General features: G+C 37.5%; 1 protein-coding gene across 6 annotated transcripts in view; it reads left to right on the top strand.

Moving 5' to 3' along the window:
• The window catches only part of ERC1 (ELKS/RAB6-interacting/CAST family member 1), a 519,277-nt gene that overhangs the window by 71,288 nt on the left and 424,211 nt on the right, over window positions 1-23,778 (top strand). For all 6 annotated transcript variants that reach the window (XM_079775049.1, XM_079775046.1, XM_079775048.1 and 3 more), the window contains exon 3: window positions 22,168-22,584. In XM_079775049.1, coding sequence (XP_079631175.1) covers window positions 22,168-22,584 — 417 coding nt within the window. The remainder of the gene's footprint in view (window positions 1-22,167; window positions 22,585-23,778) is intronic.

The following is a 23,778-nucleotide window of genomic DNA, read 5'->3' on the forward strand; positions in this document are numbered from 1 at the left end:
AGTCCTTTGGTTGATCTCTCCCCTTTACCCCGATCCTCCCTTACCCTCCCTCTGAGGCCTGACAGTCTGATCCATGCCTCCTTGTTTCTGGGTCTGTTCTTGTTCATCAGTCTATGTTGTTCATTATTTCCCCTAGATGAGTGAGATCATGTGCTACTAGAAATACACTTATAAGAACCGAAAATGAGACAAGCAATAATGGTTATGGTGACAGGCAAATGAATCAGTCTGTAGTGAGTTTCTTTCTGGGCCATCAGTTCTTTTGAGACCCAATTTCAGTGTCCAACAATTCCTTATGTGTACATGTCAGCACTGACATTTCAGTTCTGGATGGTGGACAAATGGTGGTAATGCAGGTCCGACTCTCTCTGGTTTGGTCCTGGGCAACCTGCAGTGATGCACAGCTGCTAACTGCTAGTATGGGAAGGCCACGTCAGCGTCTTCCATCTCTGGACTGCTTCTCTTCTGTCTTCATGGCTGGAGTAGTCCTGTCGATTCCTCTCTGTTGCTGGAATCCACATGGTCTCGGAGTTGTTTTCTGAAAATATACAAACATATTATCGACCAAAAGTTAATAAAGGAATATTTTCTATAAATTTGACTTGGGATCCTATTTCATTTTTTGCCCAAATGCCCATCCCTCTTTTTAAAAAGTTCACTTAGTTTGTACATTGCGTGTTTGTATATTTACCTGACCTTAGATAGTGCAGTCAAAGTTCAGCATTTAGGCAAAGTGGGTGGCAGTGTTAGCTGTTTTCCTTGTACTAGGTCACTATGTATTATCTGGGTGGAATACTTTGTGGTTATTCATACGGTTTCCTAATGAGAGAATCTTTGTTTCTGCATAGTCTCTATTTCAACATAGCATTGTCTAACCAGTCTATCAATAAATATTTATTGAGTTCCTACTATAAATGACCAGAGTATGGTGGGCACTTTGATTTTTTTTTTTTTTAAGAAAAGGGGGAAGAAGAGTTTAAAACCATGTTATTATGAAATATATATAGCAAGAGGGTTTCATAAAGGTGAATTTTTGGAGGGGCAGAATTCTAGAGTATTTTGGCCCAGACTAGCTGTGTCCTCACTGAGGTGCAACTTGTTCATGTAAGTGGTATATTATTTAATGTTAAGGATTTCTTTAAATTTTGTATTTTTATATGTAGATGAAAAAAATTTAAGACATATATATATATATATATATATATATATATATATATATATATTATATAGAGTATTTCCCACAATTTCAGGATTTAAAAAGTTTATTAAAATGGAAAAATATTCATAATATATTAGGAGGAATGTTATATATATGGTATATATACTATGATCAGTTTTTTTTTTAATTGATTTTTTACAAAGAGGAAGGGAGAGGGATAGAGTGTTAGAAACATCGATGAGAGAGAAACATCCGATCAGCTGCCTCCTGCACACCCCGTACTGGGGATGTGCCCGCAACCAAGGTACATGCCCTTGATTAGAATCGAACCTGGGACCCTTCAGTCCCCAGGCCGACACTCTATCCACTGATCCAAACCGGTCAGGGCTGATAAGTTTTGGTTTTTTTTTGGAAACAGTATAGAGTCATTATAACTATGCTAAAGTGCAAACTATGAATTTAGACTACTAGGTGGTTCTGTCACTTGTTATCCAAGTGACCTAGGGCAGTTTACTTTTCTTCTCTGTATTTTGGTTTCCTTATTTGTAAAATGAAAATAATAGTAGTGTGTCATGATAGAGATGTGAGGATTGTATGAATTAAAATATATAGGCATTGAGAATAGGGACTGGCATGTGGTAATCACTGATTTTATTTTAGCTATTACTTTTACTTTTAATCTTTTTTATAGGTGAATTTCAGCATAGGAAAGGCAGTTTACTTTTCTTCTCTGTATTTTAGTTTTCTTATTTGTAAAATGAAAATAATAATAGTGCATCATGATGGAGATGTGAGGATTGTATGAATTAAAATATATAGGCATTTAGAATAAGGACTGGCATGTGGTAATCACTGATTTTATGTTAGCTATTACTTTTACTTTTATTTTAATATTTTTTATAGGTGAATTTCAGCATAGGAAAAAATGTTTTGAAGGATATCCACTAAAATATTTTCAGTGATTTTTCTCAGATGAATAGGATTATGGATTTCTTTTGTTTTGTTTATCTCTAATTGCTTTTTTTCTTATATAGTGAAGTAAAAGATAATGAACAATAAGGTTTAGGAACATTTTTGTGAATTGTTACATGGCAAAAGCTATAATTAGTTGTTAATAAATTAGTAATGGGCTACAAAGGTGTGATCTTTTTAAAAAAATCTTTAAATTGTATAGAAAACATAGTAGAAATACAGAAGAGAAAAAGTACCAAAGCTGCCTTCTTCAATTCTCCATATATCTTGACATTATTCCTGACAGATATAATATCAACATTAAATTTGCAGTGACCAGTTGTTTACTCTGTTTTAAGGTAATTTATTCAATTAAAAAATTGGTAGAATCTAAGAATTAGGACATTTTCTTAGATTTACCTAGACCTGCCTTTGTGTATCTACTTGACATTTATTCTATGTATTCAGTGTGGAGTTAGGTAAGATAAATCTAATGCTTCTTCCAGAAGAATGATATAATAGAAAAAGAGTTTATCAAATAGATATTTATTTAGTAGCTTATAGCACTGTGCTGATGAGGAAACCTCCGCTGTTGCCGTTGCTTCACTGCACCCTAGAGGAAATACTTCAGTTGATGCTTTGATGCTACTTATAAGCCAAGAATTGTCCTTGTAAGCACTGGGAAACTGCTGCTGTTTCCATCTCCTAGAGCTGGAGTCATCTATTTGTTATCTACACCAGTAAAAATGGAATTAGAGTCTGTTTCTACTCAATTCCATATGTCTGATACGCATATGACCTGTTGGCAGAGTCTGGATCACATGCCTGGGTCTAGCTACAAGGGAGTGGGGAAATTTGAATTTTCACTCTTACATTGGGGAAGCAGGACTCATATCAAAGGGTTTTTTCACATGTAGGAAGATTATGAGTACAAGCCCATGAAAATGTTCAACATAATTAGTCATTAGGAAAATGCAAATCAGAGCCACAATTGAGGTACTACTTCCCATGCCCTAGGATGGCTTTAATGGGTTGGGGAAGGGGAGGAAATAACAAATGTTGGCAAGGATGTAGAGAAGTTGGAAACCTTGTACATGCTGGTGAGAATGTAAAATGGTTCAGCCACTGTGGAAAACAGTTTGGCAGTTCCTCAAAAAGACAAATATAGAAATGCCATATGATCCTGCATTTCTAGGTATACACCCAAAAGAATAGACAACTGATTCTCAAACTAGTTCACATATATACATATTTATAGCAGCATAATTTACCTAAAGGTGGAAATAGTCCACATGTCCATCAATGGATGAATGGATAAACAAAATATGGTATATTCATAAAACAGAATATTATTCAGACAGAAAAAGGGATGAAGTTCTGACATATACTATGATGTGACTGTACCTCCAAAACATTATATTAAATGAAAGAAGCCAGATAGAAAAGGTCACGTATTGTTTGATTCCACTGATATGAAATAGCTACAATAGATAAATCACAGAGATAGAACAACAGTTAGTGGTTGCCAGTGGCTGTGGGATGGAAGAGTAGGGAGAAACTGCTTAATGGGTAAGGAGTTTTACATTGGAGTGATGGAAATATTTTGGTACTAGATAAAGGTGGTGGTTGTACAACCGTGTGACTGTATTAAATGTCACTGAATTGTTCACTTTAAAATGGTTAATTTTGGTTCAAGATGGCAGTGTAGGAGCTGAGCCTGCCCCCTTCCAATATAGGTGTACATCAATTGCACACCTACATTTAGAGCAGTTCTGCTTAAGCAATAACTGAGGGCCGATTGAACAGCTTCTGCAAAACAAACAAGAGAAAGACAACACGGAGATGGCTGGGGAACCACAAGAGCTGAAGGAACATTTTAGTACTGGAGAAACCGGCTACTGCCGTTGTTTTTATTTCCCCTGCACTTGGATAGCAGATGGGAGCTCTATCAGAGTGCTCTGTCCAACCTGCCAGGTTGCTGTAGTGCTTCCTCACCTACTCTTCTGGAGCTAGCTCGAGCAAGAACAGGGCCCCTCAACCCAGAGATTGATCCAGTAGGTATGGCAGGGTGCATTTGTGCACACCTACTGGGCTGTGTCTGCATGGGGGGCTCCCCACCTGGAGAGAGTGCAGAACTAGCAAAGCACGGCAGTACCCACATGCAGGGCTGCCCTGTACAGAAAATGTGCGGAGATAGTGGAGTGCTGCTGCTGGCCTATGGGACTACCTCCCCTGCCCAGAAAAAGTGCAGAACTAGTAGGGTGAAGTCTCGCGAGCACATAGAGCTGCCCTATCCAGAGAAAGTGCAGAACTAATTGACAATAAGCACATACCTAACAATAATTATTTTTAATGTAAATGGATTATATGCTCTAATCAAAAGACATCGGATAGCTGAATGGATAAAAACCAAGACCCATCTATATGCAGCCTCTAAGAAAATCACTTTGGATCAAAAGACACACACAGACTGAAAGTGAAGGGATGGAAAAAGATATTTCATACAAATAGAAACAAACAAAAAGAAAGTTGGTGTAGCAACATTCATATCAGACAAAATTTACTTTAAAACAAAGAATGTAAAAAGAGATAAAGAAGGATACTGCATAATGATAAAGGGGTCAATCCAAAAAGAGGATATAACAGTTTTAAATATCTACTCACCCAACACAGGAGCACCTAAGTATATAAAACAAAGAATGGACATAAAGGCAGAAATTAACAGTAATGCAATAATAGTTGGAACTTTAATATTTCACTTATCTCAATATATACATTATTTAGACAGAAAAGTAATAAGAAAAGAATGGCCTTAAATGTCACATTAAAGCAGATTGACTTATAGACATTTATAAAACATTTCATTCCCAAATCACAGAAATAAAAAAAACAACAGGAAATAAAATAAATCTCACTGGTAAAAGCAAATATATAATAAACACAAAGAGTCAACCACATAAAAAGCTAACATGTGAAATGTTATTCTCAAGTGCACATGGAATATTGACTGAAAGTGAAGGGATTGATCACATATTAGGACACAAAACAAGCACCAATAAATTTAAAGATTGAAATTATATCAAGCATATTTTCTGACCACAATGGCATGAAACTAGACATAACTACAGGAAGAAAAGTGGAAAAAACACAGATAAACAACATGCTATTGAACAACCAATGAATCAAAGAGGAAATCAAACAGGAAATGAAAAAGTATTTTGGGGTAAATGAAAGTGAAAACAACTTTCCAAAATTTATAGGGTGCAGCAAAAGCAGTTCTAAGGGAAGTTCATAGACATATAGGCCTATATCAGGAAATAGGAAAAAATCTCAAACAATCAAACTTTACACCTAAAGAAGTAGAAAAGAATGAGCAAACCCCAAAGTAAGTAGATGGAAGGGAAAAATAAAGATCAGGGCAGAAATAAATGAAATAGAAACTAAAAAAATAACAATAAAAAGATCAATGAAACTAAGCTGGTTCTTTGAAAGAAGCTGGTTTTTTGAAATTTGACAAACTTCTATTCAGACTTATCAAGTAAAAAGAGTGAGTCCAAATAAATAAAATCAGAAGTAAAAGAGAGATTACAACTGACACCACAGAAATACAAAGTATTATTAAAGAACTAGAGGCCCAGTGCATGAAAATTCATGCACTTGGGGGGGGGGGTATCCCTCAGCCTGGCCTGCGCCCTCTCGCAGTCTGGGACCCCTCAGGGGATGTCCACATCCCAGCTTAGGCCCACTCCCCCGGGGGATCAGGCCTAAGCTGCCAGTCAGACATCCCTCTGGCAGCCTGAGAGCCCTTGGGGGATGTCTGAGTCGCCATTGGACATCCTTGTGCTGCTGAGGAGGCGGAAGAGGCTCCTGCCACCGCTGCTGTGCTCGCAGCCATCAGCCTGACTTGTGGCTGAGTGGAGCTCCCCCTGTGGGAGTGCACTGACCACCAGGGGGCAGCTCCTGCATTGAGCATCTGCCCCCTGGTGGTTAGTGTGCATCATAGCGACTGGTCGTTCCGCCATTAGGGTCAATGTGTATATTACCTTTTTATTATATAGGATAGGATACTATGCCAACAAATTGGACAGTCTAGAAGAAATGCATAAATTTCTAGAAACAGACAACCTTCCAATACTAAACCAGAGAGAAATAGAGAATCTGAACTCTTCAGTTGCTAGGAATGAAATTAAAGCAGTAATACAAAAAAAACACACCACGCAACCTCCCAACAAAGAATAGCCCAGAAGTAAACAGCTTCATAGATGAATTCTACCAAACATCTAAAGAATAATTAATACTTACCTTTCTTAAATCTTTTCAAAATATTGAGGTAGAAGTAAGCTTTCTAACCTTCTATGAGGCCATTATTACCCTGATTACAAAAATACTACAAAAAAAAAAAAAAGAATTACAGGTCAGTGTCCCTGATCAATATAAATGTAAAATTCTTAATAAAATACTTTATAAAATACAATCTGAATTCCACAATACATTGAAAAGAGATTATATACTATGATCAAGTGGGATTTGGCACAATATTTACAACACAATGTGACTAATCACATAAACAAAACTAAGGATAAAAATCATATGATTATCTCAATAGATGTAAGAAAAAGCATTTGAAAAATTCAACATTCATTTCTGATAAAAACTCAACATAGTGCTTATAGAAGGAACTTATCTGAATATGATTAACACTACATATGACAGGCCTACTGCTAAAATCATACTCAATGATTTAAGAACAGGAACAGGAAAAAGACAGGGATGCCCAATTTCACCACTATCATTAAATATTGTGAAGACCCATGTTCTGTGTGGTTCAGGGTTCGGGCTCTGGAAGAGGGGCTGCACACAAATGAAAGAGATGAGACAAGAAATAATAATTTTGAAATATTGGGGGACCAAACGGGAGGAAGGACTCCCCTTGGGCTCAGGCCTTGCCATCCTTTTATTCAATTTGGGATACACCTATAGCCCTTAGGCAGGCAATTTCCAGTAACAGACTATCTTATCAGTAAGGATTTACATGACTGTCTGGTGGGGAAGTTGCTGCAGCTACCATTGTCTCGACTAAACAGTGGGTGCATAGCTCTGACCATTGCCAGGGCTCAAGGGTCACCAGCATTCCGGGCTCCTTGTCCACACCTCTCTGCTAGTGAAGACAATAGGCGGTTTCCCACAAATATAGTATTGGAGGTCCTAGCCACAGTGATGAAACAAGAAAATGAAAGCAAAGGCATCTAAGTTGGAAAGGAAGAATTAAACTGTCACTATTTTCAGATGGCATGGTACTATATATAGAAAACCCTAAAGAATCTACCAAAATATTAATAGAATTAATAAATGAATTTAATGAAGTAACAGGACACAAAATTAATATATAGAAGTCTATTGCATTTCTATATATTAATAGTGAACAGTTAGAAGGAGAAATTAGGAAAATAATATTTTTTTCAATTGCATCAAAAAGAATAAAACACCTAAAAGTAAATTTAACCAAAGAGATGGAAGATCTGTACTGGGAAAACTATAAGATCAGGAAGAAAGAGATTGAAGAGGACACAGTAAATGGGAGGATATAACATGCTCATGGATTGGAAGGATTAATATTGTTACAATGACCATACTACCCAAAGCAATCTACAGGTTCAATGCAATCCCTATCAAAACACTACCAATGGTATTCTTTCCAGAACTAGAACAAATAATCCTAAATTTATATGGAACCACAAAAGACCCCGAATAATAACCAAAACAGTCTTGAGAATTAAGAATAAAAGTTGGAGGTATGCTTCCCAATTTCAAACTATACTACAAAGATATAATATCCAAAACAGTATAGTACTGGCACAAAAACAGACACATTGACCAATGGAATAGAGAGCACAGAAATAAACTCTTGCATATAGTCAGTTAATCTATGTCATTGGAAACAGGAATATACAATGGAAAAATGAGAATTTCTTTAACAAGTGGTGTTGGGAAAAGTGGACAGATACATGCAAAAGAAAAAGAAATGGGACCACTCATTCCATATACAAAAATAAAAAATTAATATTTAAATGTAAGGCTTGGAATCATAAAACTTCTAGAAGAAAAACATAGTAAACTATTTGACATCAGTCTTAGTATCTTTTGGATATGTCCTCTTGAGCAAGAAAACAAAGGCACAAAAAAGCAAATGGGATTTAATCAAATGAAATAACTTCTGTAAAACCAAGGAAACCATCAATGAAATGAAAAGACAGCTTACTGAATGGAGAATATATCTGTAAATGACATATCCAATTAGGGGTTAATGTTCAAACTATATAAAGAACTCATACAACTCAATAACAAAAAATAATCTGATTAAAAAAATGGGCCGAGACATTTCTCTAGAGAAGAAATACAGATGACCAATAGACATGTGAAACGACACTAAACATCATGAATCATCAGGGAAATGCAAATAAAAACCATAGTGACATGCCACCTGACACCAATCAGAATGGCTATTAGCAAAAATCACCAAATAGCTCTGGCTGGGTGACTCAGTTGGTTGGAGCATCACTCCATACACCAGAAGGTTGCGGGTTCTATTTCTGGTCTGGGTCCATACTTAGGTTGCGATTTTGATCCCCGGTTGGGGCGAGTCTGGGAGGAAGCCCATAGACGTTTCTCTCCACTTTGATGTTCTCTATCTCCCTTCTTTCTCTCTTAAAAAAAAAAAAATCAATAAAAACAAATGAATAGACTCATAGAGAAACAGACTCATAGAGAAAAAACTGATGGTTTCCAGAGGGAAGAGGAGTGAAGGGATAGGTGAAAAGGTGAAGGGAAATATAGTCAATAATAGTGTGATAACTTTGCACAGTGATAGATGGTTACTAGATTTAGTGTGGTGAGCGCATTGTAAGATACATAAATGTTGAATCACGGTGTTGTACACCTGAAAGTAATATAATATTTTGTGTCGACTATACTTTAATAAAAAATAAAATGGTTAATTTTGTTATATGAATTTCACTTCAATAAGTTATTTTTAAAAACATGTTTATTACAAAGATGATGATTAGAACTCATTTTTTAGTATTCACAAACTGGAGGCTTCACATTTTTTGATTCTAATCCTATGGCAGCATTACAATATAGGAATTAGGAACAGGAAAACAAGGAAGTATATTAGTGGATATAACAAAATCTTTGCAGTTTAATGACTTTGAATCACTTTAAACTTAGTTTATCAATCAAATTAAGAGTGAGCTCTTGAATTCTAACAAACAACTGACCAGTAGGGAGAACTTACCTTGTTCTGGCTATGTTTAGAGCATATAATTCAGAAATTTGGATTTGTTGTATGAACTTGATACTTTGGAAATAGTCAGCTTCAAGCATATGATTATGAACTTGCACTTTTCTGAATTCTGTGTTTTATCTTCCAGTTTTCAATATTGTAGTTGAGATGCTTTTTTTGCCAAACAAAATGTTTTTATATTTTGCAACCTTATGTATTAAAATTGGATATTCTTGATTGAAAATATATTATGAAAATTATACCTAAATATTTAACAAAAATAATTCAAAATTTTAGATGTCATTATTATATGTCTATATTATATGAAATAATTTAAATGAGTGGTTTTTTTAAAAAGTAGTAGTAAATTAGTTTAGTTTTTAACTTGGCAAGCAATTTCTTTTTTGATAAGTTTATTTTTTTGTTTGTGTACCCAGATCTAAATCCTGGTTAAATATACTTTTGGGTTTGTCAGATATTAATATTTTAGGTATGACTCGTTCATTGAGTAAATTATATGAATGAAGGTTTGCTTCCTTCAGTAGCACTTTGACTTTAAAAAATGGTGGTCATTTTTATGAAAACTTTTAATAACATTTAGTAGTTAACGTTAATATTTATTTTGAAGCCATTTAATGACATCTAATATTTTGAATTATTTTTACAATAAACATTTTAATTTGGTATTAACTAAGTGCTTTTAAAAGTCATAACCTATTGTAGAAATTTATATTATACTAGAGGCAGGGAGGGGCAGTAAGGGGCGACCAGGCACTCGGGAGGTGGGGACCCTCAGCCCAGCCTGCACCCTCTCGCAGTCTGGGAGCCCTTGGGGGGATGTCTGACTGCCGCGGAGGCAGGAGAGGCTCCTGCCACCACTGCTGCACCCGTCACTGCTGCACCCGCCGGCCATGAGCGGCTTCTGGCTGAGTGGCACTCCCCCCGTGGAAGCACACTGACCACCAGGGGGTAGCTCTTGTGTTGAGCGTCTGCCCCCTGGTGGTTAGTGTGCATCATAGCAACTGGTCTTTCTGCTGTTCGGTCAATTTGCATATTAGCCTTTTATTATATAGGATCATATTGTATGCCTAAGTAACCAAAATATAAGTTCCATGTAATGCATTTGCCCCCTCTATGGGAGATATACTTAGATTTTAAATTTTATTCTGTTTTACCAAAAAAAAATTGTTTCTTGTCAACCTCTAAGTTGATTTTACAAGTCATGTTATAAAAAGTAAGCCTGAAAAGTCACTGGTGTAAAATTCGGGTATTCTTCTATTCCATGGAGACCATTAAGTTGTATAAAATTTAACTATAGCAAAGTTAGGGTTTGTAGACTACTCAAAATACTAGTATATGCAACTTTGTAATTAGAACATATAACAGAAATGATGAATGGCATCTCAGGAGATAACCTGTAGCCTCAGGATGGCAAATCATTGTGGCTGGTGGCTGCTAGAGGATATTGAAAACTTATAAAAATAATAGTGTAGAAATGCTTGCTTGTAGTACTCACACAATGCAGATTGATGTGGATCTCTTAGCACAAGAGGCGGCATTAACCTGCCTTGAACAGAGGGCCATGAACAGAGGGCCATGAAGGTTCTTAAGGAAGGTGTGCTCCTGTAGGATCCCTGGCTGCAGGTGCTTATTTTAAATTTTCCTAAAGTAAAGCTGGAAGTATTCCAAGCAACCAAGTTGAGAATATTTTCCTTTTCTGCTGAAGGCCATAATTCTATCTCTATCCTTTGTTCCTTTGCCTAGGAAAAATTGCTTATGAACCAACATAGCTTTGATGGAATGCTAGTTCTCTAATTACCATGATCATGTATGAGATAATTCATAATATAAGAACATATTTTATAGTAAAACAGACTGCATGTGTTTGTCCTTTGGAATTTGCCACTTTCACTGTGTTCCATTTTAGCCAAGTTCTTTTTTAGAGTATAGGCATAGCTCGTTGTGTCAGATTGACATTCTGATTACAAAGATTCTAGATCCTATTACAGTCTTGTTCCAAATGACATACATTGACCTCAGAGTTTCTGAATGATAGGCATAAACTCTTGCTAGTACTCTGTTAGAGAATAAGATGATTTTGCAATTTATTTGTTATTATCTGTGTCTATAAACTCTATGCTTACTAGTATTGCTTAAATGAGAGTTTCTATTGACTTGTAGATTACATTTATATTGCCTAAAGAAGCTTTATATATTGACTTCAAGTTTTTTGCTACCTAAGTTTTACACTTAAGTGAACTTTGATCTTGATTAGAACCTTGGTGACACTCAGTGGGGAAGGGATTTTTCAGAGCAGGCAGATTTTACAGATAGGCCAAATTTCAAGGAAAAGTATTGATCAATAGCTTTTAAACATCCCTCATTAGTGTATATTTGAAGGGTCAGCCATTTTCTTAGGTTTAATGTACCAACTGTAATAAACATTTAGTAAGTGCTCATGTCAATATAATCAAAGTTTCTAGACTGGAGACTGACTTTATTCATAAGAGATTGACTTTGGAGTGATGGAAGGGTATATTATCAGAATAGTACTGTTAAGAATATTGATATGTATATTCTTTAAGAATGTTATATTCAGTCCCTTTTATAAAGTACAATTGTGTCTTCTCCAGGAAGGGGAATTATATTTTAGCAATGTTGCTTCTCTCTCCAAACACAGGGTAGATAAATATAGTAATTTGTATATTTTTATTGATTTTAAAGAGGAAAGGAAAGGGAGAAGGAGAAGGAGATGGAAACATCAATGATGAGAGAGAATCATTGATTGGCTGCCTCCTGCATGCCCTCCACTGGGGATTGAGCCTGCAACCCAGGCATGTGCCCTGACCGGAATCGAACCATGACCTCCTGGTTCATATGTCGACACTCAACTACTGAGCCATGCCAGTCAGGCTGTAGTCATTTTGATAACATTTTTTTTTCTCATTACAAAGTAATACATATGGTAAAACATTTTAAGAATACATAGATGTAGGTAGGAAAAAAAAAACTCCTATAATTTCCTGCATGTGCCCTGTCTGGGAATTGTACCCTCAACCTGGGCATGTGTCCTGACCTGTAATCAAATCCGCTACCCAGCCTGCAGGCCCTGGCCAACCCTGCCCCCTGCCACCATTGCTGGTCATCTCCCTCTGTGGGGCGACCCGTGGGGCCCCCCCCACTGGCACTTGTCTTGGCTGGCCTGGGGCCTGCAGGCTGGGGGAAGCTCCTGTGTTGAGCGTCTGCCCCCTGGTGGTCAGTGCGCGTCATAGCGACCAGTCGTTCTGCCATTCGGTCGATTTGCATATTAGGCTTTTATTATATAGGATTCTGCTATTTCACTGAATTCATTTATTTTGGTAGTTTTTTTTTACTCTTTAGGGTTTTGTATATATAGTATCATGTCATCTGCAAGTATACTTGTTTTTTTCCAATTAGGATGCTTTTTATTACTTTTTCTTTTCTGATTGCTATGGCTAGGACTTCCAGCACAGTGTTGAATAAGGATGATGAAAATGGACATTCCTGTTTTGTTCCTGATCTTAAGGAAGACAATTTTAGTTTTTCCCTGTTAAGTATGATAGTTGCTGTGGGTTTGTCAGATATAGCCTTTATTATATTGAGGTATGTTTCCTCTATTCCTACTTTGCTGAGAGTTTTTATCATACATTGGTTTGATTTTTGTCAGATACTTTTTCTGCATATATTGATATGATAATATGAGCTTTACCCTCCATTTTGTTTATGTGGTGTATCCCATTAATTGATTTGTGGATATTGAACCAACCTTGCATCCCAGTAAATGGATCCTACTTGATCATAGTTTATGATCTTTTCAATATATTGTGAATTGGTTTGCTGATGTTGTTGAGCATTTTTTTTGCATCTATTTTCATCTTGGACATTGGTCTATAATTTTATTTCTTTGTAGTATCTTTATTTAGGTTTGGAATCATTATAATCTTGGCCTCATAAAATGAGCTTGGAAGTCTTTCCTCCTCTTGTATTTTTTTGGAATGGTTTGAGAAAGATAGGTTAGTTCTTTGTTGAATGTAGGTAAAATTCACATGTGAAGCCATCTGGTCTAGGACTTTTTTTTTTCTTTACTGCTTCGATTTCATTGGTTGTAATTGATCCATTCAGATTTTCTGATTCTTCTTAATTCAGTCTTGGAGGATTGCACTTTTTTAGGAATTTATTTTTTTCCAGATTATCCAATTTGTTGACATTTAATTGTTCAAAATATTTCTTACAATGTTTTGTATTTCTGTGGTGTCAATTGTTACTTCTCTTTTTAATTTTATTTATTTGGTTTCTTTCTCTTTTTTTCTTTATGAATCTCATTAAAGGTCAGTCTTTTTTATCTTTTCAAAGAACTATTTCCTGGTTTCAGTGATCAGTATTTTTTAAAAGTCTGTATGTCGTTTATTTCTGTGCTGGTCTTTATTATTTTCTTCTATTCATTTGGGCTTTGTTTGTTCTTTTCCTAGTTCCTTTAGGTGTAAGATTAGAATTTTTATTTGAGATTTTTCTTGTTTTTTGACGAAGGTCTGTATTGCTATGAATTTCTCTATTAGGACTACTTCCACTGTGTCCCACAGAGTTTGTGTTGTTGCTTATGTCTTAAGCAAGCATGTCAAATTTGTGGCCCACGGGCCGCATGTGGCCCACAATGAATATTTTTGCGGCCCAGCCAATATAACGGTATGTAAGAAACATTTTAATAAAAATTTCATAACTTAATTTTTACAATATCCTGTTATACATAATTATTAATAACGAACTACAATGTTCGCTAATGACTGATTACTATCATCGTGTTGCATTCATTTCCCTTATGTGCTCTACATGTAGGCGCACCATTTCTCTCCACTAATACTAGCAGCAAATATTTTAGCAGTTTATTGCCACATCATTAGTCTTGGACTGACTTGTTTGGTGTGCGCAACAGGAAATGTTTTGCTTTCGGAGAAGAAGAAAAATAGGTTTATTTGCATTACATTTATTAATTTGTGCAGTTATTCAGTGTCTGGTAAGTTAATGTTCAAGAAAAAACATTAATTTTTATTAAAATGTTCTATTATTTTTGTTAACGATTACTCATTTATTTAGCTCTTTGTATTCAGCATGTCTTTATCTAAATAAAGCTACATTTCTATGAAAATTGAAGCTTTTGTTTTTTTGCGGCCCACATAAACTTAAACCTTGTTTATTTGGCCTGTGTTAGTTTTTGAGTTTGACATGCTTGTTCTTAAGGTATGTTTTGATTTCTTCCTCGATATCATTGTTAACTTATTCATTGTTTATTAACATATTATTTAGCTTTCATGTGTTTATGAATTTTCACTTTTTTCCTTTTAATTGAGTCTTAGTTGAATGCCAATATGGTTGGAGAAAATGCTTGATATATCAGTCTTTTAAAATTTATTGATACTTGTTTTGTGGCCTTGTAAGAAATAACGTGAGCCCTCAAATTCAGGAGTCCTGGTATATAGAGGGATAGAGAGTCAGAAACATTGATGAGAGAGAAATATCGATCAGCTGCCTTCCATACACTCCCTACTGGGGATGTGCCTGCAACCAAGGCACATGCCCTTGACCGGAATCGAACCTGGGACCCTTCAGTCTGCAGGCCGACGCTCTGTCCACTGAGCCAAACCAATTTATGTTGATAACTTTTATACTGTTGTGCTTGGATTCCTTTCTCTTTATTTCTTGTGTCTCTGGTAGATTTTGGTTTGTGGTTAACATGTGCTTCATATATAACAAGCTACGTTTATAGCAATCTATTTTAAGTTGATGTTCACTTTTTGAACACTTTGTAATTTCACTACAATTTTTATTGATTCCCTGCATGTTTATGTTTTTGCCATTTTTTTACTTTTTTTGTGTGTGTTTGTTTGTATTACTTACTTTATTGTAATTACACATCATCTTCCTATTTTTGTCTTTTATTTTTTGTACTAGCAACATAATTGGTTGATCTACTGCTTTTACCAAGTATTTGCCTTTGTTAGTGAGAATCTTTTGTTCCTATATTTATCTATTTTTTAAAAACAGAACATGATTATATTTAATACACAAGTTTGATACAACCAAAAAGTAAAACACCAGAGTAAAATAGTAACAAAAAACATGGTATTTCACTTGCAATGCATGAGAATGGTTAACATCTTTAGTCATAAGCAAGCTCTCAAAAACCAGTAACAGAGACAGAGACACTATAATAATTCAAGGAAACTGGAAATAATAAAATGAATAAATACAAGTGATGATTAAGCATATATGATGATTTTTGATGAGCAGTGATGAATAATTTCTCTGCAGTGTCACAGTGAGCAGAATAAAGACACTGACACCTAATATTCTACAGTTTTGAACAGTGTTGTACAGTTTGAACTCTCACAAACACTGGGAGGCAAATTAATGAGAAGGATCTATAATGAGGGGGAAAGCTAAGTTTTGGATTTATATTTACTAGTAAATTGAGTAGTTTTATCCAGAGTAATTCCAATTCATTGGAATTATTTCAACAAGTTAGTTGAATAAATTCAAAAGGATGATATAAGACATGTTTAATGCAAAGGATATGTGTGGCCAGTGTAAGCGCCTAAAACACGACTTGCCTATCAATGTCTGAGCACCACCAAAAGGGTGCACACTAACTCTATTAGTAGTAGATGATAGCGTAGGGAGTACAGTCAGTTGTACTGTGCTCTGTATATATGGGGCCTGGTGGGTACCAGAAATATTGAGGGGACACTTTACTTTGCAGTATACCTGAAACTTAATACAAAATAATATTGAATGTAATCTAATCTATAATAATAAAAGCGTAATATGCTAATTAGACTGGACAGCCGAATGACCTTCTGGACGACCTTCCATACGACCTTCTGGACAAAGCCGGGGCTGCCAGGGCCAAGCCCCTTGCACGAATTTCGTGCACCGGGCCCTCTAGTTGAAAAATAAACATTATATGACATGGAAGGAGGGTAGAATTAAAAGGAAAGCAAAGGTACATAAAGTAATAACTACGTACTTAACAAATTTCTATGTTGCCTAAAATCTAAAAAAGATTATTTTTAATGAATACATTTTAAATCTATGATATTAAGTAAAATAAAAATATACGGAGCCCTGGAGGAGGCCTTGCAATGGCACGTCCAGGGCTTCGGTATTAAGGTCTCCAGCTTTCCATCTCCTGGATTCAGTCCCAACAGCAACAAGGACAACAGTCAACATGATGCTTGCAGTTCTCGCCATGCCATCTGCTAGGTCACCTTGGGCATGAGCTTTCTCACTCCTGTTAAATTGGCAGGGAGTGTCCATGGCCACACCCAAGAGGCATCTCTGAGCCATTCTGAAGACTGGCAGGTGTTTCAGATGGTGGGAGAAGCAACGGCACATGTCCTGTTCCGGCATCCCACGCATGTCACCAGGGGCTGTTTATCTATTTTTTTAAAAAATAGATATATCTATACTAATAAAAGGGTAATATGCAAATTGATCACGATGCTCTCACAGTAACAACCCAACAGCAGGCTGCGTGCAGCGACAAGGCTGGTGGGGGGGTTAGCAAGGGATGACCAGGCCAGCAGAGCGGGGCATTGAGGGGCATCCAGGCTGGCGGGGGGGGGGGCAGTTGGGGGCAACCAGGCCGGCAGGGGAGTCAGTCAGGGGCGACCAGGCTGGCAGGGGGGGCAGTTAGGGGTGACCAAGCCGGCAGTGGGGGCAGTTGAGGGCGACCAGGCTGGCGGGGGGGGCAGTTAGGGGTGACCAAGCCGGCAGTGGGGGCAGTTGAGGGCGACCAGGCTGGCGGGGGGCGGCAGTTAGGGGCCACCAGGCTGGCAGAGGGGGCACGAAGGGGCAACCAGGCTGGCGGCGGGGGGGAAGTTAGGGGCAACCAGGCTGGCGGAGGGGCAGTTGGGGGCAGTTAGGGGCAATCAGGCTGGCAGGCAGAGGCAGTTAGTGGTGATCAGGCAGGCAGGCAGGTGAGCAGTTAGGAGCCAGGGGTCCCGGATTGGAGAGGGTCCAGGCTGGGCTGAGTGGACCCCCTCTCCCTCTGCATCCATGCACAAATTTCATGCACTGGGTCTAACTGATGGAAGTTAGCCGTCAGTTGGACATCCTTAGCGCTGCCATGGAGGTGGGTCGCTGTGCTTACCAGCCATCAGCCCAGCTTGTGGCTGAGCAGCACTCGCACTGTGGGAGCACACTCACCACCAGGAGGCAGCTCCTGCATTGAATGTCTGCCCCCTGGTGGTCAGTGCACATCATAGCGACCGGTCTATTTGCATATTACCCTTTTATTATATAGGATTTTTTTAAATACTGGTTTTGTCTAGGAAACTCATTATCTTTTCTTAGATTCTAAATAATAGGCTTGATGAATAGACAAACTTTGTTATAAGTCCTTGCTTTTCATCACTTTGAATATTTTATGCCAATTCTTTTTGGACTGCAAAGTTTCTGTTGAGAAAACAGCTAGTACTCTTGTTGGAGCTCCCCTGTACTTAACTAACTGCTTTTCTCTTTTTGCTTTTAAGATTCTTGCCCTAGCTAGTTTGGCTTAGTCCATAGAGCAGGCGTCCTCAAACTACGGCCCGCAGGCCACATGCGGGTGTTTTTGCCGTTTTGTTTTTTTACTTCAAAATAAGATATGTGCAGTGTGCATAGGAATTTGTTCATAGTTTTTTTTAAACTATAGTCCGGCCCTCCAATGGTCTGAGGGACAGTGAACTGGCCCCCTATTTAAAAAGTTTGAGGACCCCTGGCATAGAGCATTGGCCTGTGTACTGAAGGGTCCTGGGTTCAGTTCCGGCCAAGAGCACATACCCAAGTTGTGAGCTGGATACCCAGTATGGGGTGTGCAGGAGGCAGCTGATCAGTGATTCTTTCTCATCATAGATATTTCTATCTCCCTCTCCCTCTCTGAAATCAATAAAAAATAAAAAAGATTCTCTCTTTGTCTTTAACTGTTGGCATTTTACTTATGATATGTCTTGTTTTGGGCCTCTTTTCTGTGCTTCCTGGACTTGTATATTTCCTTCTCCATTTTAGGGAAGTTTTCAGTCATTATTTCTTCAAATAGGTTTTTAATTCCTTGTTCTCTCTCTTTTTCTGGTATCTTTATGATGTGAATTTTGATATGCTTGATATTATCTTAGGAGAATCCCTTCAATTACTCATTCTTAGAAAATAATTTTTTTTTTGCTGTTCCTATTGGTTGTTTTCCATAATCTTGTGTTCCAAATTACTGATTTGATCTTCTGCTTCATTTAATTTGCTTTTTAGTCTTTCTCGTGTATTTTTTCTTTTCAGATATTGTATTCTTCAGTTCTGTGTTTTTTTAAAAAAAATGATCTTTATGTCCTTTGTATGTTTTGTGAAGTTCTCACTGAGTTCATCTCTTCTTTTCCTAAGTTAATGAAACATCCTTATAACCATTGGTTTGAACTCTGTATCTGGTATATTGCTTGCCTCCATTTTGTCTAGTTTTTTTTCTGGAGTTTTGTCCTGTTCTTTCATTTGGGATATATTTCTTTGTTTTCTCATTTTGGCCCACTCTCTGTTTTGTTTTTATTTATTTGGTTTATCTGCTATGTCTCTTGTACTTGACAGAGGTACCTTATGTATAAGGTGTCCTGTGGGGCCAAGTGGTGCAGTCTCCCTGGTCATCTGAGCTGGGTCCTTTATGGGTTTTCTTGTGTGGGTTGTGTGTGCCCTCCTGTTGTAGTTGAGCCTTGATTGCTGTTGGCAGTTCAGTGGTGTGATTGACCCTCTGACTGACTGGCTATGAGGGCTGGCTGTAAGTACAACAGACAAGCTGTTATTTGGCAGCTGACCCTGTTGGTGCCAGCCATGTTTGTCCTCCAGGAGCATTGTTTGTGGAGCTGGTTGGATGGTGCTCTTGTGTAGTCTGTAGCTGGCCATTGGTATGTTGCCTCTAGAGACTTTTGGGAGGTGGTTTGGTGCAGGCCCAGGTCAACTGTTGCTTGTATCTGGCTTGGGGCCTCTTGGTAGGAGCTACAGAGTGATCTATGGTTGGTTGCCACTTTTGCTGGGCTTAAGGCACCTGGGAGAGGCTACACTGAGAACAGAGACCGGCTGCCACTTTCTGGCCTAGGTGGGCACCACAATATGAGCTGAGGCCAGCTGCCACTTGTGCCAGGCTTGCGGCTGCTTCGTTGAAACTATGTTTCAGCCGAAGATGGCCACTGCTTATGCCAGGTTTGGAGCCACCTGATGGGAATTACAGTGCAAGTTTATACTGGTTGCCCCCTTTTCTCTGCTTGGAGCTGTTTGTTAAGAGCTATAAGGCACGCTAAGGCCAGTCACTGCTTGTTTAGAGTTTATGCACCTTTGTGAGATTTTGGAAAGGTGTGTGGTATGATCTGAAGCAGGTTGTTCCTGCAGAGGAGCCTCGAGGATCAGGCTCAGAGTTGGGTGAGGTGGGGTCTCAGGGGATCACCAGGGTGGAGTGAATGGTTTCAGCCAGGTTAATGGAGAGCACAGATTGGCACTTGCCTATGCTGAGTCCACAAAGGAATAGTGACACTTGCCAGAATTTTTGTTGTCCCCAGAGAGAGTTGCTCTAACCCCTGCCTCTCCATCCCTTATTCTGAAGTTTGTCCTTGATGTTTCTTGAACTGCTGCCCTTGTGCTGGAACTTAGAACAAGTGAATTTGTGAGCTAGTGAGTTTGTCTGTGGGTTTTTAAAGAGATTCACCTCAGTCGTCAGCTGCTCCCTATCCTTTATGGATGCAATGTGTACTGGTTTTCACAGCCAGATGTTATGGGGACTCCTCTTCTTGGCACTGATATCCCAGGTTGGGGAGCCTGATGTGGGGCTGGGACCCCTTGCTCCTCAGGGGGAACCACTGCAGTCTAGATATTCCTCTTGATTCCTAACCACCATGCCCTGGGTGTGGGATCTGCGTGTTCCACATCTCCACCCCTCCTGTCAGTTTCAATGTGGCTTCTTTACATCCTTAGTTACAGGGGTTCTGTTCAGCTGCTTCTCATGGATGGTGATTGTATAATTTAGTTTTAATTTTGATGTGGTCATGGGAGTAGACGAGCACAGTGTTACGTATTCCACCATCTTGACTGGAAGCCTCTAGATTTTAATTTTATAGGAAAGTACATTACTAAAAATATGTCTTGAACAAAGATGTGAATAATTTTGGTCAGTTCATTCTGGTTTACTGATGTTTGTATGTTTTATGGTGTTTTCTCCCCCAGAAAGAATTATCTCTGTAAATAATATACTTGGGCTTTATCTCAACTTTGAATTTTGTTGTTACAGTGTATGTGAAAGCATCTTAAGTAATAACTTTGTACATGCATGCTTCTCTATAAAACTGTAAGGTCATGATCTTTTTGTACTCTTTGTCAATATCAGACTTTCTCACTTCTACTTTTCTGGAGGAAAAGGAATTGGAAAATAAAAAAAAATTCTGTAGCTTCTGATAAGCTTTGGGTACACAATGACTTAAGTGTTGATATAGCTCTGATTGACACAGACATTAACCCCTTTCAACAGGCCTTACATTGTGCGCTGCAGCTGAATGTCAGCAGAGATTGCCTTCACATAGCCAAGTGTCTTGCCTACAATGTGTGTTCATTCAACAGAATCCACTTCCAATAATGGCACTACCAATGTTAGCTGTTAACACTTTCCATAGCTGATGATTTCACCTACCTGCTTTTTCTTCATCCTTCTTTCTTGTTGTTAAGTCACTTACTAGTATTTCAGTGACTAAATTTGGAAAACTTGTTAACCTCATTAACCTTTGCAGGTGTTTGAAACTTCGGGTTGTAGAGAATTGGGAAAGAAGTGAGCTTGATATTAAAATGCTTTTGGAATGAACAGTATTTTTATGGTTCATTATAGTTCTGCAATGGCTCTGTTTGTTACTAGTGAACATTCTCAAGTTTAAAACACTGTAGAAATGGTTCTTATAGCACCCATTTGTTGGTCAGTTTTACTTTAAAGATTTTTTAAAACTTATTTTGATTTTATTTTTAATGGAATAAATCACTTCAATCTTGACATTGCTTAGTATGATATTTTTACTATCGTAATTTCTTATTGGGATACTATCTTTTCTTCTTTTCTGTACTTTTCTTCCTCCACTAATTCCTCCCTCCCTTTTTCTACCTTTCTTCCAGTTTGGGGAGTCAGAACAGACTTTCTAGAGGAGATGATGCCTGACCTAAGAATGAAAGGACAAGTAGAGTTTAACTAGACATGAGAGATGGAGAGGGCAGAGAAGACTGCATAAGAAGAGGTTAAGGAGTAAATGCTGAATAGTGTGGGGTTTAGGTAACTAAAGAATGCCAATTTATCCTGAATTCTAAATTTTTTTAGTTAGAGAAAAATTATGTTAAATTAAGGGTAATTTTTGGTGAAATTTTTTGTCTGATATGTTTGTGCATTTCCCATATCTTTTCTCTCCTTGCCCCTCAGTTCTATTTAGTAATATCTTCAATTATTTTGAACAGTATCTTCATTTTGTCATGGCTTATGCAAAGTGAGGATCTGCCATACTTGTTTCCTTTTGGGAATAAACATAACAAATTATTGATATTTTACAGATTATCTCAATATTTTTTTAAGACAATGTAATACTGAATAACGTGGATCTGATTGGCTAAATGCAGGGTTCTGAGAGCCCTGGTAGTTACTTTCTGACTCCCCTATAGGCTCTGTTTTTGCTGCTTGAGGAGGAAAGCTGATTTGGGGTTTTCTTTTTTGTCTTGGTTTTAGCACATGCAAATGACAATTCAGGCTCTCCAGGATGAATTACGGATCCAAAGGGACCTAAACCAGTTATTTCAGCAAGATAGTAGCGGTCGGACTGGTGAACCTTGTGTGGCAGAGCTGACGGAGGAGAATTTCCAGAGGCTACATGCTGAACATGAAAGACAGGCCAAAGAGCTATTTCTTCTCCGAAAGACTCTGGAGGAAATGGAACTGCGTATTGAGACTCAGAAGCAAACCCTGAATGCTCGGGATGAATCTATCAAGAAGCTTCTGGAGATGTTGCAGAGCAAAGGACTCTCTGCTAAGGCTACTGAGGAAGACCATGAGAGAACAAGACGACTGGCAGAGGCAGAGATGCACGTCCACCACCTAGAAAGTCTTTTGGAGCAGAAGGAAAAAGAGAACAACATGTTGAGAGAGGTGAGTGACCCTTTTTTCAATTGTTATAACTTACTGTCTTTTTATTGTGATTAGTCAGCATCTTGGCCTAAATAAATTTATGTGCTCCACCAAGCTAGTGGAAGGGAATTTTTTTCTTTGGTATTTTAAGTGGTTCACTGGTTTCTGTTCTGATTTGCTCTCTTGTATGAGATAACAGTGACTGGTATGTGTACTGGCTTGATAACTTTCTGGGTCTTTCTTTACCCCTCCTGGTTTCTATAGATTCATTTTGTTGCTAGAAGGGCACAGCATTTTTTGTTTATGTTACTCATCTTTTGATTTGTTCAGAGAGACACACGCAACAAAACCAGAATCAGAGTAGCTAACTATTGGTCAATTTTAAAATATTAATAAGAGAAAGTAAGCAGTAACTTCAACTTAGGTGTGCTCATAAAACCCTTGACAGCAGTAATGGATGTTTGCCTTGTGGTTTCTATGGAAACTGTTGCCTTACTGTAAAATATATGTGATAAAAATCATTTGCTGCCATTGAGGCATAATGAGAAAGAAGGACATATAGGCATACTGTCACTTATATTTTAGAGAGAAAACTCAGATTTTAGCTGACCGTTGTGGTTGTTGATAAGTTTTCACTTTTCTAGTAATGCTTCATTTTAAGAAAGCATAAGTAAAAAATTTTTCTTACATTGAATTAAAAAAATTGATAGCTTAATTCTCTACATGTAGTTAGAGACTTCAGATAACTTTCAGATCTGGATAGGGAAAAAACAACTTAGAACTGTGTTAATACCAGTGTGAATAATTCCTTTTTAAATGAAATGTAAGGAAGGAGGTTTTTAAAAAAATGGGATATTCCCAAAACAGCAAAATGGCAACTTTAAAAGAATACTTTTAAACTTAGAGTTTGTTCCACAGTTTCTTCTTTTGTAAAAAACCTGAAATATCTACACTGAGGACATTTTTATTTTTAAACAGAAATTCATTGTGTTTTTTTTTAAATAAATATTTAAATTTTTAAATAAATTTTTAAAAAATAAAGATTACAGAGTAAATCCATTGTAGTTTAGTATAGTAAAATTAGAAAATAGATTAACAAAAACTTTAACCCAAGGTATCATTTCCTAGTGATAACTGTCAGTTTTCTTATGTGTAAGCAGTTATGCGTAATGTAATGTCACCCACTTTCTTAATAAGTTGTCTTGACTGTCTTTC

This window comes from Cnephaeus nilssonii, assembly GCF_951640355.1.
Source record: "Cnephaeus nilssonii genome assembly, chromosome: 6".
Lineage (NCBI taxonomy): Eukaryota > Metazoa > Chordata > Mammalia > Chiroptera > Vespertilionidae > Cnephaeus > Cnephaeus nilssonii.